The sequence below is a fragment of the Guillardia theta genome (genome assembly GCF_000315625.1).
Source record: "Guillardia theta CCMP2712 unplaced genomic scaffold GUITHscaffold_1, whole genome shotgun sequence".
Classification (NCBI taxonomy): Eukaryota; class Cryptophyceae; order Pyrenomonadales; family Geminigeraceae; genus Guillardia; species Guillardia theta.
Genome location: NW_005434673.1, coordinates 364892 through 379194, shown reverse-complemented (window position 1 = coordinate 379194; position 14303 = coordinate 364892). Strand labels below are relative to the sequence as shown.

Here is a 14303-nt window from a genome sequence, read left to right as displayed (position 1 = left end):
GTACTCGGCGGTAGACAGTGAGTCAGTGAGCCCGGGTTCCGACAATGTACGGTCCTCAGTTGGTTCCACGGTCAAGTTTGTTAACTAGTAACTCGGCGCTGCTAGTCAGACTGGCAAGGCTGGCATGCTATTTTACACATGACTGTCTGAATATCACATAGCTTGGACTCGAGCACCAGTGAAAGTTTCATCACTGGTGCGAACCCGGTTCGGGATCGGATGGTCACAGCACAGCTATGAGATAACCGCAGAGGTACTGTCCTTCGGGGAAGGCGGGGAGGATCGTGTGATCGCCCCCTGCTCCAAGAACCTTGAGGAGCGTGACTTGCCTCCCGAGTTCTGCCCCCCGGCAACGAGGCTCGTCAGTTCCGAAGTTCTCTCAACCCGCTCAAGCTTCTCACCGCTCGCGCAAGTCTTGATCACATCGATCAGCTCTCCGCTCTGTGCCATGGCAGCGCTGCATGTGCAGCTCAAGAGCAATCCTCCTGGCTTCACCGTCTTGCAAGCTGAGGTCAGCGACATGGACTTCAGCTGAGCCTGTGTGATGGAACCTGCATGGCGGCCTTGTTCAGCTTCTTGTACTTGGTCTTGGCCCGCTCTAGATCCTTCCTGTCGATGATGATGCATTAGCGAGCAGGCAGCAAGAGCCTCGTGCAACCTTGATGGAGCTAGCTTTGGAGGATCCAGGATGACAACGTCCCATTGACATCCTTTGCCAACTTGCTCCTGCCAGTCCGAGATCTCACCAGATTGAAACAAAACATGTGCTATCCTTGCATACCGTGAGGAAGTCTCCCACGTCTGCCTTATGGAGGCTGACCACTTCAGCCACTCCATTCAGCTCAGCGTTCATCCTGCACCAGGAATCAGCGAGTTGCTGGTGTCTGAATCTCCACAACTTCGCGAGCTTCAGGGCCGCATCGGAGGAGTCCACTGCATCGACTCTCGTTGCCCCATTCAAGGCAGCGTGCAAGCTGAAACCTCCACTGCGAAGCAGAAGTCAAGTTAGATCATGAAGATGAAGACATGCTAGCACGAGGATCAGAGGGGTCTGATCTCACCTGTAACAGAACGTGTCCAGAACAGACTTTCCTTTGCAAAGTTTTCCTGCAGAGCCTTAAGAAGTGTACATAGCGAATTGACTTGACAAATTACCTAGCACATATCGGTTATCTCTTTGGTCAAGGTAGTGACCTGTCTTCTGTCCGAGCTTCGGGGAAACAACAAACTTGACACCATACTCTGAGATGATCGTAGACTCTGCAGATTCCTGCTTGCCGGCTGGTTCGGAAATCTCGTCTTTGTCTAAGTCCTCCTCCTGCAGCTCCTCGTCTGCATTGCTTCGTGACGCCCTTGTTGGGATATCGAACCCATCTTGCCGCAGCCTGTCAATGGATTGCCTCCACACAACCTCCGAGGTGACTGGAACAACAGCCTTGACGGCCTCCATGATAACATCCTTGTGGATCTCAACCCACCTGAAATCATATCAGTTCCATTACTTCAGAACAAGTTGGAAACCGAGCGGAAGAGGAAATCACAACCCAGTTCGAGTAAACGTCGATTGCAACGCCACTGAGACGGTCGCCCTCACCATTGATCAGCCTGTAGGCGTTGGTTTCCTCATCAGGAAGGCTCAGAGCAGAGCGGATAGCTGCGTTGGATCACAGTAAGTCTCGGAGGACTAAGATTGATAGAACTTTGCAAACCAGCAGCATTTGTCAATCGCTTCTTGATGATGTTGAACATTGTAAAATCCTTCTCATCCTATAAGAGGATGAGGGATCAGTCCGGCAAGTAAAAACCAGCTTGCTCTTCTTACGTCACTCTTTCCGTCCATGCTTTCGAGCCATAACATTCTGACTCTGTACCTGCGTCGTTAAACACTCCAAGTTATGTTGATCATCTCATGCAGAACTCGCGGCTACATGCTATCGCTGTTGTACAAGCCCCATCCCACTAGCTTTCCTGGAGCTTCAAGTCAACATCCGATTTTGAGCAACACGAATCGTTCAACCATTATGATCCGCCACCACCACGAGGCTCCCAGGATCTTTTGAGAAATGCCTTCATCAGGTTGTTCCAACTCAAGAGCAACAAAGACAACCAGGATTGCCGAGGATACCTTGGACCGCACCACCGAACACAACAGGATTACCGTCGTAGAAGAGCTTAGACTTTCCTGTTCCCGCTATTCACTCGCAAAATCAAGTCAGGAAGGTTTTCTTACCTGGCTGCAGGACTACCACACATCGTCCAGCTGACAGAAATTTCTTGACGGAGTCCATTCCCTCGTACACGGCCGGCTGGAACTCGCTGACTACCGGTGTCTTCTTCTTGTCTGCACTTCGTCGCTGGGAGCCTGACCGAGGCTGCCGCTCAGCTGCCCGGGAGGAGCACACAAGGGTAGAGCCAAACGAGCGATTGGGAGTGCGGAAAGACCATTGGTCACCGAGGACCCGCTGCGGTTTGACTTGGCTGCTGAAGATCCTTGCGATTGAACTTCTAGCCGGTACGATCGGATTTGAGTATCGCAGCATGGACCTACAGTGAGCTCGTGTGAGAAGAGGCGAGGAAGATATGTGCATTCACGCACCACGATGAAACTGGTCTAACTTGATCCCAAATCAGAACGGAAAACAAAGAATTTACGAGGATTCTCCCCCTGCTGCTCCCAAGATGCATACTTCTGCATCAATACAGTGAGTTCAAAGCACTTGGGTTGACCTTTCAGCAGCATCGAACAGCCTTCGACGCAGAGCGCAAAGATTCGAATCTTAGGAATGGCTGACTTGCTCACGTTTGTGAATCCATCATATCTCTGGTCGCCCTTGATTTTCCATCCTCCTCCCTCCTCCTCCCTCCTCCTCTCTCCTCCTCTCTCCTCTCCTCTCCTCCTCTCTCCTCCTCTCTCCTCCTCTCTCCTCCTCTCTCCTCCTCCTCCTCCTCCTGTCTCCTTTTCTCTCCTCCTCCTCTCTCCTCCTCTCTCCTCCTCTCTCCTCCTCTCTCCTCCTTTCTCCTGTCTCCTCCTCCTCTCTCTTCCTTCTCTCTCCTCCTTCTCCTCATGCTTCTAATCCTTTTCCGTCTGTCCTCAGCTACTCCTCCATCCCTCACTTCCCCGACCCATGAGATGCGGCTCCTCATGCTCGCTCGAGAAAGTATAAGGGATTATAAGGGGTATAAATAAATGTACTAGAAAATCACAGGATGAGGGCACAGCGAAATGAATAGTGCTATTCGTACGGGAGGGGCTGGAAGTGCTCGGAAGACCTGAAGGAAGGAGGAAGAGAAGAGAGAGAGGAAGGAGAGAGAAGGAAGGAGAGGGAAGGGAGAGAGGGAGGCAGGGGGAGAGGAGGGGGGAAGGGGAGGGAAGGGGAGAGAAGTCGAACGTTTGAGATGATTCAGAACAGAAATGATGACAAGGCCGATGAGGGTTAATGTCCGAGACGGAGATAAGGCCTGACATGCTCTTCTAGGTGGGATGACGAAAGAAGCCTGACGTCCGATCTGTGAGCATCGGCTTCTGATCAGATCTTCGCCATGATCGTGCGGGAGTAAAAAGCTGTTAGCTGTCCAACTGGGACAACGAGGTAACGGGTGGATACCTTCCATGAGAAAAGCTGCATCGAGTCGGCATGTGCAGACATTTCATCTCAAACTGCATGTTGATCCTCTTCTTCGTATCAGATCCGATGCTCTCTACTTCACTGCCAGACTGCAGCAAGACCCCAAACGCCCCTGCCGTGCAACGAGCATCCCCATCCACTCTGCCCTGGTTCGGCGGAAGCATCATCATCTACGGCCAGAACCTGCAGCATGTTGTCAAGGTGCAGGTCGGTTCCAAACTCTGCAAGAGTCTACAGCATTCCTCGTCGCGCTCCATCTCATGCATCGTCCAGCCCACAGAGGAGCCCAAAGCTCGCATTGGATTCATCGCGTCCTCGTGTGAGCTGACGTCTCAGCAGTGGATTCACTTCCATGGATGGACCGAGAAGGAGGGCTGGATATGGAGAGCAGCAGCGAGTGGAGGAGACTTGCCCAGTCCCCGGGCCGGACACTCGCTCACAGTCGACCAGTCAGGAAGGTTGCTGTTGTTTGGAGGGATCACAGAGATAGGGTCAATGTCAGATCTTTATGTCCATGATGGCAAGTGGTCGAAGATCGGAACAAAATCCTCACCAGCACCTCGCAGTGAACATGTTGCTTGGATGTACGAAAACTTCCTCTACATCTTCGGGGGATGGTATAATGCAGACTTCGAGAATGCAGATTCGAGCCCGGTCTCCACCGGTAACAGAACAGCGGCTGTCGAGTCAGTTGTATACAACGACATGCATCGATATGATCTTGCGGATGGAAGGTGGCGGACATTTTCTCAGCTGAGCGGGACCCCGTCCCGGCGACGAGGAGCCTGTACGGTCAGAGACTCTGACGCCGTTTATCTGTTCGGGGGGCATGACAGCGTCGGGTCAAGCATGGTAGGACCTCAGGACGACGGTCTCTACTCTTTGAATCTTGTCAACCTGCAATGGACGAGAATGACCAAGAATGGTAGGACTTCACCGCCTCCCTTGGCCTACGCCGCCATGGTTATGTGGGATGATGGAACCGGCCAGCCGTCCCTCTACCTGTTCGGAGGAATGCAGCCGAGGATGCAACTGACTAGCGACCTCTGGAGCTACAACCTGCAGTCTAGGACGTGGAAGCAGATGTTTCCCAAGGCTGCTGTCCTCCCTTTCTCTTCCTTCGTGGGCAGACAAATGCACTTGATGGTTCCTATGCACGACAGGCTCTTCGTCTTCGGCGGTCAGAGCGTCAAGGCCAGCAAGGCTTTTTGCGTGATCTTTGAAGTCCTCACAGGGAAGTGGAAGGACGAATCTTGCCTCTTCGACGCTTCAAGCATCTGCAGACTCCCGGTGCAGAACGTTTCCGACACGAGTGCATCCTCCTCCGCAGCCTCCTCCTCCTCCTGCTACCAACTTCAACTAGAAGGACAAAGGCTCCTGACTGGCGTGAACGTGTCGGGCACTTATCGGGCAACAGGGGAGCAGCTGGAGGGGAGACTAGTCTACAAGAAGGTGGACCTGAACTTCGAGGTGGGGGATACGGCAACCTTGATCTTCTACTGGGCGAGCTACTGGGTTGTGGGCCCGGCTGTGATCCCTTACCGGCTCAAGGACCTCCAGCTGGTGATGGAACCCTCTCAAGCTGGATCCTCCTTCCTCTACGCCTCCTCAGGGGCCTCGAGTCCGGTGGAGGCAGCAGGATGGAACGAGATCGACCCGCTGTCCAAGATGTGGCAAGCTTCGCCCTCCTTCAGCGTCCGCTGCTCCAGCTCGTTGGCCTGCAACGGAGTCATCTTCCAGCAGGAGTGTTGGCACCTCGTCAAGCAGAAGAAGATTTACGGTGCAGCACGCAAGCACTGTGCGCGTCTCGGGGGGAGGCTGGCGGGGATCCATACGAAGTTCGAGAATGACTTTGTGTTTACCTTCCTGCAGCAGACCATGTCGTCAGATCCCTACGTGTGGATCGGCCTGCATCACAACTCCACATGGTCATGGGAGGACGGGCTGAGCTCTTTCTTCTACAACTGGGCGTACGGTGAGCCTGACGGAAGGGGATGGGCACAGCCCGCGGCAGCCTCAGTCTACCAGGAGCAAGCATGGTTCATCCATCGGGCCACTGACTCTAACGAGCTCGAACTCCTGCCTGCTTCTCCATGGTGCGGGCCAGCGTTGACGGTCGTGCAGGCGGCAGCAGCCATGGCGAACGGCTCCCTCATGGTGTTCGGAGGGCTCGATGACTCCAAGTTCTCCTCAACGTTGCACGAGTTTGTCGCTCTGAGCGCCGGGGAGATGTTTTCCTGGGAACCGACAGTCGACGATGTCCGGCCGCATCTCGCAATCTCCCCCCATCAAAGTCTGACGATCTTCGGCCGCGGCCTGTGCCACCCCAACCTCTCGGCATCCATCGGAGCCGAAGCTTGCACCAAGATCCGTTCGCTCTCCTCGTCCCAGCTCTTGTGTGAGGTCCCTATGGGTGTGGGCGCAAATTTGCCCATTGGGCTCCACCACGAGCCCTTTCAACTCGCTCCCTTGCAGCAGCAATTCCTCTTCAACTACACTCCTCCGGCCATCACGTTCATCGAACCGACCGAGGGCAGCACAGCAGGGGGGGAGGTGCTGACAATTCACGGGAAGTACTTCGGAGGGGCCGGAGTAGATCGAGCCGTGTACGTGGGAGGGAAGTCATGCCAGAAGGTGACATGGGAGGAAGACAAGGCTGCTGAGTGTCAGGTCCCGGCGAACAGCGATGGTGGGAAGGCAACAGTGAAGGTTATAGTTGGGGGGCAGGTGTCGACCTGGGATGCTTACGTGTACGCCGTGGAAGTCCCCCGATTGATCTCAATCCATCCCAGCACGGGTCCAGCAGCGGGAGGACACGTCATCACCGTAGAGGGGGAGAATCTGAATCTGCTGCAGTCCATCGCGCTCAACGACACTGCCTGCTCCATCACCATGCAACAGCCGACAAGCGTAACATGCATGGTTGGCCCGATGATCGGGAGGGGATGGAGGGTCAACGGGATTGATAGCAGGGGGGTGCGAGTGGTGTCAGGAGCTCTCGTGTACGACGTTGACCCCCCCATGGTGACTGGCTTCCTCGCTCTGCGCCCTACAGCAGGCGGATCGTATCCCACACTAGGGGCTGACATCGTCATTGTGGGGAGAAACTTCGGTACGACGCGATCGCGCGTCAGAGTTTTCATTGGCTCCTCCGCCGCCTTGACGTCCTTCTGGGTGGATGACACTATGATCAACTGCCGTGTTGCAGCTGGAGTTGGATCCCAGCTGGAGTTGAGGGTGGACGTTGCTGAGCAGCGTGCTCGCATCCTACAAGGGCTGAGGTTCTCGTACAATCCCCCTGTCGTAGAGCAAGTGAAGCCGGACAGGCTTCTCTGGGATGAACTGCAGCTGGTGACCATGCTGGGGTCGAGCTTCGGGCGTTCGAGGGAGAACGTGAGCATCTTCATCCGATCTCCCAGGGGCGTTCTCAGAATCCCGCCGGCATTCAACAACGACTCGCTGCTCACCTTCCAGCTGAGGCCATGGCTGGATGGAGTCGTGAGGCCTCCGGCCCGGTACCAGATGAACGCGCAGCTCTCCTTCGCCGTCAAGGTGGCGAACCAGGTCGGTATGAAGAAGGTCTGGCTGGTAGCAGCCTCCAGTAGCCTCAACGTCACTGTGCAAGGGAACTCAGACAGTGTCAATGCTCTCGTCTCCTCCCTCTCCTCGCTGGCTTCAGTGCAGGGGGATGCTATCCCTGCAAGAGACGTGCATGTCCAGAGCATCCGCAGGAGCGCGTTCGGAAACTGGTCACTTGGCCACCAGAACTTCAGCTCTGCTGCAGCTGTGGTTTACTCCGTGCGCTTCCTTTCCTCTGTGGGCGATCAAGAGTCAGGGGTGAGGAGGTGACGGAGAAATTTCTGTGCCCCTCCCATGTCCGTTGACGTGCCTTGGCAGGTTTCGGCGCGCGATCTCAGAGCTTCGATCCTGCTGCCGGGAGGAATTCTGTGACGTCAATAGCAGGGCCTGCGGGTTGCGCTGCCTCAGATGGACATGCAAGCCGCTGTCTCCTCTTCCTCCCTTCCTCTGCATCATTCCGTACTCCCCAGGCCCAGCAGCTGAAGCCCAGGAAACCCCCAGCAAGAACCGGTCGAGTGCCGGGAAGTTCCTTGCTCAGCATGTACCGATGGTGCTCCACGAAGATTTCACCACGAGGTGGATCATTCCGACCGCCTCTGTCTCCTCCTTGTTGCTCATCGTGCTTGTCATCGCCATTGTCATCGTGCGGTACGAGCAGCAGTACCAGAAGGAGGCGCAAAATGAGGAGGTCAACGTGGAGTCCGACTCCAGCTCGACCTCGGATCCAAACGAGTTCGACGTGTTCGATCTGGAGGAGGAAGCCTCGCAGAGCTCGAGGAACATCGAGATGGCGGTCCTTGCTGATGACGTGTCCGGCAAGGAAGACGTCGAGATGAAAGAGCTGAGCCCCCTCTCCAAGGGCAGCAAGATCGACGCGCTGCGAGCAGGCTTGTTTCACGTGTTGTGCTCACTTGGCTGTGACTGAGCTGCTGACAGATGAGGAGGAAGGAGACGCGGAAGAGCCGCAGGAGTATCTCATGCTCACCATCGCTAAGCCCAAGCCCAAGCCGACTCATCATGCCATGCCTCAAGAGAGCCTGCAGCAGACCCGCAACCAAGCCACAGCACAGGCACATGCTCGGCAGGTTGAGGATATGGACAGAGCATCTGTTCGAGGAGGAGAGAAAAGCACAGTAGCAGCGATAGATGAGGACAAGGACAAGAAAGACAGAACCTTGACCAGCCGTCTCAACGCCGGACTTGGCAACATCGCTGACAAGATTCGAGGGCTCGACGTGAGAAGACGCCAGCAGGCTCGCTATGACTCGCTCGGAACGGAAGACGAACCCGATGATCCCGATGAGGAGTCGGCTTCTGAGGACTCCGAAGCAGAGGACAGCGCAAGAAGTTTGCTTAATGGCGATGAGCAAAGTGATCAAGGAGACGAAGAGGACCAAGAGGGATGATTGAGATATCGACTTGTACATAGACTAGCGCAATGTAAAATAATGTTATCCTGATGTCGAAAGAAAAACTTTACACAATATCCCCGCAATGCGAGGAAACGAAAGCTATCGATGCAAGAAATGATGACATGTATATAGTTCATTCAATCTGGAAACATCACACAAATGCTTCAAACATACACTCGTATGGTCTGAGCTATTTAGTGGAACACGACTGGGGGTCCCTCCCAAGGAACGCCGTTCTTCCAGTAGTCGTAAGTGGAGTTCATGGGAGCGCATCCGAACATGCCAGCAACGGCGCAGGGAGCATCGGGACCATCATCGGCAATGCCTCCCCATGCGGGAGGAGGACCGACGTCACCGGCATGATGATGTGCCAAGAAGGCTTCGACGCCCATAAGCTGGCATGCAAGTTAGACTGCGATCAAGAGCATTCATAGACTCTCAAGAGTCCGAGGAGGGGGAGCGAGGATCAAAATGCCAGAAACAGTAGCAAAAAAGAGGGCAGAAGCGAGGGAAGGGAAAGGAAAAAAGGGAAAACAAGTCTTGTTTCGAGGGTAAAAACGGAGGAGCAAATAGGGTATACAGGTGGAAGAATGATCGGATATGAAGATAAGCAGAAAGGGCAGGGAGGGAGGGAGAGAGCAACGACAAAAGTAGATGAAAATGAAGATGAAAATGAAGTGAAAATGAAGACCGAGCAAGGCACAGGGGGAGGACGGAGTGGGCCGGGAAAGAAAGAGATAGTTTAAGTGATGTAGACAGAGGCAGAGGCAGAGGCAGAGGCAGAGGCAGAGGCAGAGGCAGAGGCAGAGGCAGAGGCAGAGGCAGAGGCAGAGGCAGAGGCAGAGGAAGAGGCAAAGATATGAATTACAAGGAAGGAGCAAGGCAAAAAACATGGCAGAGAACAAGGAAAGATGCATCGTAGAAGTCAAAACATCGGATAGGGAGGGAGAGAAAAGGGAGAGCTAATAGGGAGGAGGGAGCAGAGAAGGGCGAGAGGGCAACGGGGAGCAGAGAGGGGAAGGGAGCGGAGGGGGGGAGGGGTTGTAAGCAAGGAGGAAGCGGAGCGGGAGGAGGGAGCGGGAAGGAAGGGGGATCATGGTCTCCTACCTTAGTGAACATTTTCGGCGTTTGTCTCTTCACCACCGGCGACTTTTCATCTTGAACTCATCGCCCTCATATTCCCATTCCATCTCCAACATTTCAAGGGCAACACCGTGCCTTCGTGTTTGTGCAAAACTGCCGGTTATAATTCAATCCACCCCACCCCTCCTCACCCCACCCCTCCTCAGAACCCTCTTGCCAGGCTGATTCACCAAACCCCCACCCTAATTTTTCCTCATTTATACCCGTCCATGTCCTCACTTCGACACTACCCACCTTCTTTTTCAATTTTTCCTCCCTTCCCCCAAAAAATTGTTTCTCTCTAAGTGTGATATCCTTGGTACAATCTCAGGTATCTCGCACGATCTCGTAACAATCTCCCAAGATCTCCTGGGTCCTTCAGTACCAACTGTAGACTACCCACGGCCGCCTGATGGTACCCTCTGCTTGAGACCCTCTCAGGCTGCTACCACCCTCGTTTTCTCGCTAACCAAAGCAGTTGAGCTGCTGCCTGCAGGAGTGGCTCAGATAACTGGATAAAGATGAAAGATTCATTAAGTCTACCATTATACAAAAATACCATAGATCCGCACTTTGGTAAATGATAACTCTGCCAAGCCGAAGAATTGGGCCAGACTGGAAGTTCATGCATGGTAGACATTTCCTCGAGTCTGGAACTAAGAAAAAAGACCACAGGCTCTGAGATAGCCTTGTTCCCAAAAACCTTGCCTACCCCATGGGATGTTTGGGGCTCAATCTTTCCATTTTGTATCGATTACAAAATGGATATTCCATAAGTAGGGTAATAGGTAGGATCTCAATAGTCATTGACCTATTCGTTCAAGGATCACCCCTCAATCCCATAACCCACCCTCATTGCTAGTCCGGTTAAAACAGACACCTGCTGTACGTACTACCCCGGCAGTACCACGCCTTGCATACCTATATACCATCCCATACCACTTAAAATAAAAACCTACCCTACCTACTCTTTGCGTCACTATATCACCTGTGCCCCTTTCCATCATGGTAGTACCCAGCATTTTTCATCATTTAGTACCCCGTGCTTGGTGCTAAAGGTATGCACCCCCACCCCATTCATACCACCACTACCCCCAAAAGAGCGTCACCCCCATTTCGTTTCCCCGTCCATGCTTGTGATGCGAACATAGCGGTGAGTCGCCGAATGCCCTGCACTCCTTTTCCCGATGGAGAAGAACTTCCCATCTTCTTGGATTTTCTTGATTTCAACCGTGATCCTGCTAGTCTCTGCATCAATCAACCTTTAGCACCCTCACTGCGTGCTGATTCCACTCTCCCCGTTCTCTCGGATTCGCACTCGACTCATTTTGCTTTTTTTTCTTCCTGCCTCATGGCCCATATATGTCATATGCGGAGGAACTTGTTTGTCAGCTAACGTATCGATCACTGTTCTGTTGTGCGAATTGACCTTTCTATGCTTCTTGCTCTCTCACTTGGATGCCCTGAAGTGTAATATCCACTTTGCAACCTTGAAGCTTCTGAAATGATTTCTTTCGCAAGAAATGACACAATACTCTTTTGACATGATTTTTCAGATCTTATGACTCCATCTCATCCATGGGCTTCACCTAACACAGCACTTACACACACAATCTCGCATCGTCATTCCATATATCAGGGGAAGGAACAAGGAAATCTTGCGACGATTTTCACACAAGATTTGCACGCGAGCATTGACAAAGAATCTGATTCTTTGTCAAATCAAGTCCAATCTATTGGAAGCATCCCAAAGTTTGAATTCCAGGTGACAAAGTCCTCCATGATGTGCTTGTTCATTCACCACTTCTCAACCAGGCAATTGTGAATCCTTCGGAGCACATGTCTGCATTTGCGGAACTCACCGAAGAGAACAGCAGGTTGATCCTTCAAATCAGCTGGTAATGAATGGCTGAAGGGTTATATTCAGGCTAAGGCAACTGATCGATCAAAGAAAAGGCGAAGTAGCAAAGCTAACTGCGGAACTGAGGGGGATGGAACAGGCATGTTGCTGCTTGACAGAGAGTGCAGTGAAAACTGATGACAACTTGACAATAGCCGGTTTTTCAACTGCCTGCTGGTCAAGCACAAGGAATTGCACAGAAGACTTCGGACAATCAGTCGACATCATCCCAACAGTCTCGTACCAGATACTGGACGTCAAAAGAACACCAACGTTTCTTGGATGGCCTTAATAAATACGGGTGAGTGACGGCCTTTTAGTTTTTCTTTTCCATGTTTTTATGATTGTTGTAAATTTTTGTATTTTCTGAGAGACATGTTTCATGGCAGACCCAAAGCCTTCAAGGCCATTGCATCGTTTGTTGGTACTAGAAACGCGACACAAGTAAGTCCCTTGAGTTTTTCACACGTTTCGTAATAGCATCCTCAGGTTCGAACTCATGCCCAAAAATACTTCTTGAAAATAGAGAAATTTCAGGTACAGCCTGATAACTTATCCTACTTGTTCCCATGCTCCGAATCACCCCATTACCGAGAGCTTATGGGCGACCCTGTTGACACGTCTCGAATTCGCATCAGGGCCCTTGTGTTGATGCACTTGGAAGATTCATCGATCCTACTCAAAGCAGGTGATGTCTCCATCCTCCTCATCTCTCCGCTGACATCCTACTTAGCGCGGACTCAGCCAGCTCTAGCGGGGGCTCTTGTATTGGAGGTGGATACAGGTGAAGAGGAGATAGAGAAAGAGAGAGGAGGAGGAATACTGAAGATTTGACCAGTCCGGACTGGGGAACGAGTTCGACTAGCGGAGAGATCAATGGAAACATCGAGCATGAGGCTATGGTGAACTCAGCGCCACAAGTCAGAAATGAGAATTTCGATCACATGTCGAGTCAGTGTACTTTCTCGTCTGGTACTCGTTAGATGATATCCTTGTGTACTCCGTCCTGACGAACTGCTCAGAGGACGATCAACACCTACAAGACGTCACCAGGAGCATCTTCTCAGACATCCTTCCTCGCAATGAAGTCTTCACCGCGGGGTTTGTTTCGGAATCAAACCGATGATCGCTGTCGAGTGTTGTTTTTTACTCGCACAGCAATCAAGGATCAAGATGCTGGACACGTACCTGTAATCCTGTAGTTGTAGTCCTGTGGTGAGCAGCATCACACTTGCAAGGCTATTATGGAGTCATGGAGGGTTTTATGAGATCGGAGAACGCAGTGTCCTTCGTGTTTAGTTTCATTGTTGTGATGCATTGGACATAGTGAGGAGAATTTAGTATTCATGGTGAATTTTTTAAAGCTGATGATGAAAATATAGTAATCCTTGTATTGCGATTTCATGGGATACTGTTCGACGACGACTACTGAAAGAATGCAATATTCCAAGATCAACTTCTCCTTTAATGAAACAGAAAATCACGACGGGATAAAAATATAGAAACAAAAGGTCATATAATGTCACAACGACTTGCATGACTGGACTCAACCTCCAGCACCGTCTGGCTCAGACATAGGCTTGATTTCATGTTCACTCCCCTCGGAAGAGGACGAAGTAGGTGTGACACATTGCTGGACTTCAAATCCTGCAAGTCTCCTTCGGACATTCAAGATTGCTCCGTAGAGGCAATTAGATGAAGAATTCCTCCGCAAGGTCGGTTGACTTGCTCGCGGCGAATCCTGCACATCGGAATCGACTGAGTGTCGCCATATGGGCTCCGAAGCAACGCGAATCAGCCGGGGAGAGTTGTGACCAGAGCTCATCGATGTTGTTGGTATTCAGTGTAGTTTGCGATCGGGGTGGAAAGAAATCGTGCGGGGTTTTGAGGGGGAGAGGGGCGGTGGGGCGGAAAGGAATGAAAGGGGCACTGGGCGGATGCAGGTATGAAGGAGGCGGCGGATTGAGGGGTTACATCATTAAAATGTTTTAAAAGGGGAACAATGACTTGCGGTAAAATCAAGGTCACGTTACCATGTCGCCGTGAGCGCAGAACGTCACACGGCGGGGCCGCCGGGGAATAGTACGAGTCATTTTTACATATGGGGTAGTCACGGCTACGGCTCGACATCGTGGTACTGAGCGCCTTCTCGGAGTAACACGAAGCGATGACTCGATAAAAGATATTTTAAAAAATGTTACGGGCCCCAACTCTGAGATTCGAAGATGATCAATTTCGAAGCATGCGGCCCCTTTTGCTTACTCGGCTTGTCGGAGTGGCGCTGTGAGATGCGAAACGTTCTTTTTTGAAAATATGTCAAGATCCGTAAAGACTCTTTCTGAGAAAATGATCTGTTTTTTCAATTTATTAGGTCCTTTACAACAGCGATAAAAGAATTCGATTTATATACAAGCCCCTGTCTTGTACCCCCATGGACTAATACAAAGAATGAGGTAGGGGCACTGTAGGAGGCCACCTCCGAGAAACGGGTCGCTACAAAACCTGGGTTCCCTCTCTTCGGCCCAAACCTTCCCAGCGCACGCACATACCTCTGTCTTCCTTGTCCAGCCTCCTCCATCCTGCCTCTACATCTGAAATCTTTTTGCCTTGAGATTGCTATCTCCTCCTCGTATCTTCAAACCCTGACAGGCAGTGGATAACCAG

General features: G+C 52.1%; 3 protein-coding genes across 3 annotated transcripts; 2 read left to right on the top strand and 1 right to left on the bottom strand.

Annotated features, from left to right (window-relative positions):
• Window positions 1-223: 223 nt before the first annotated feature.
• Window positions 224-2540, bottom strand: GUITHDRAFT_131479 (hypothetical protein; the record flags this gene model as incomplete). Its single annotated transcript, XM_005842152.1, has 13 exons — window positions 224-339; window positions 402-498; window positions 552-609; window positions 659-726; window positions 782-986; window positions 1062-1107; window positions 1156-1478; window positions 1522-1654; window positions 1710-1767; window positions 1823-1871; window positions 1929-1968; window positions 2126-2182; window positions 2231-2540. The coding sequence occupies 13 exons, from the start codon at window positions 2538-2540 to the stop codon at window positions 224-226; spliced, it is 1560 nt and encodes a 519-aa protein (XP_005842209.1).
• A 1095-nt stretch (window positions 2541-3635) lies between these two features.
• GUITHDRAFT_131478 (hypothetical protein) lies at window positions 3636-8611 on the top strand (the record flags this gene model as incomplete). Its single annotated transcript, XM_005842151.1, is given in 4 exon segments — window positions 3636-5601; window positions 5641-7471; window positions 7524-8122; window positions 8142-8611. 4 exon segments carry the CDS (start codon window positions 3636-3638, stop codon window positions 8609-8611), a joined length of 4866 nt encoding a protein of 1621 aa, XP_005842208.1.
• Window positions 8612-12014: 3403 nt separating this feature from the next.
• GUITHDRAFT_131477 (hypothetical protein) lies at window positions 12015-12833 on the top strand (the record flags this gene model as incomplete). The annotated part of the gene is made up of 6 exons (XM_005842150.1): window positions 12015-12083; window positions 12129-12176; window positions 12278-12327; window positions 12373-12423; window positions 12478-12541; window positions 12798-12833. The coding sequence occupies 6 exons, from the start codon at window positions 12015-12017 to the stop codon at window positions 12831-12833; spliced, it is 318 nt and encodes a 105-aa protein (XP_005842207.1).
• Between the last annotated feature and the right edge of the window lie 1470 nt (window positions 12834-14303).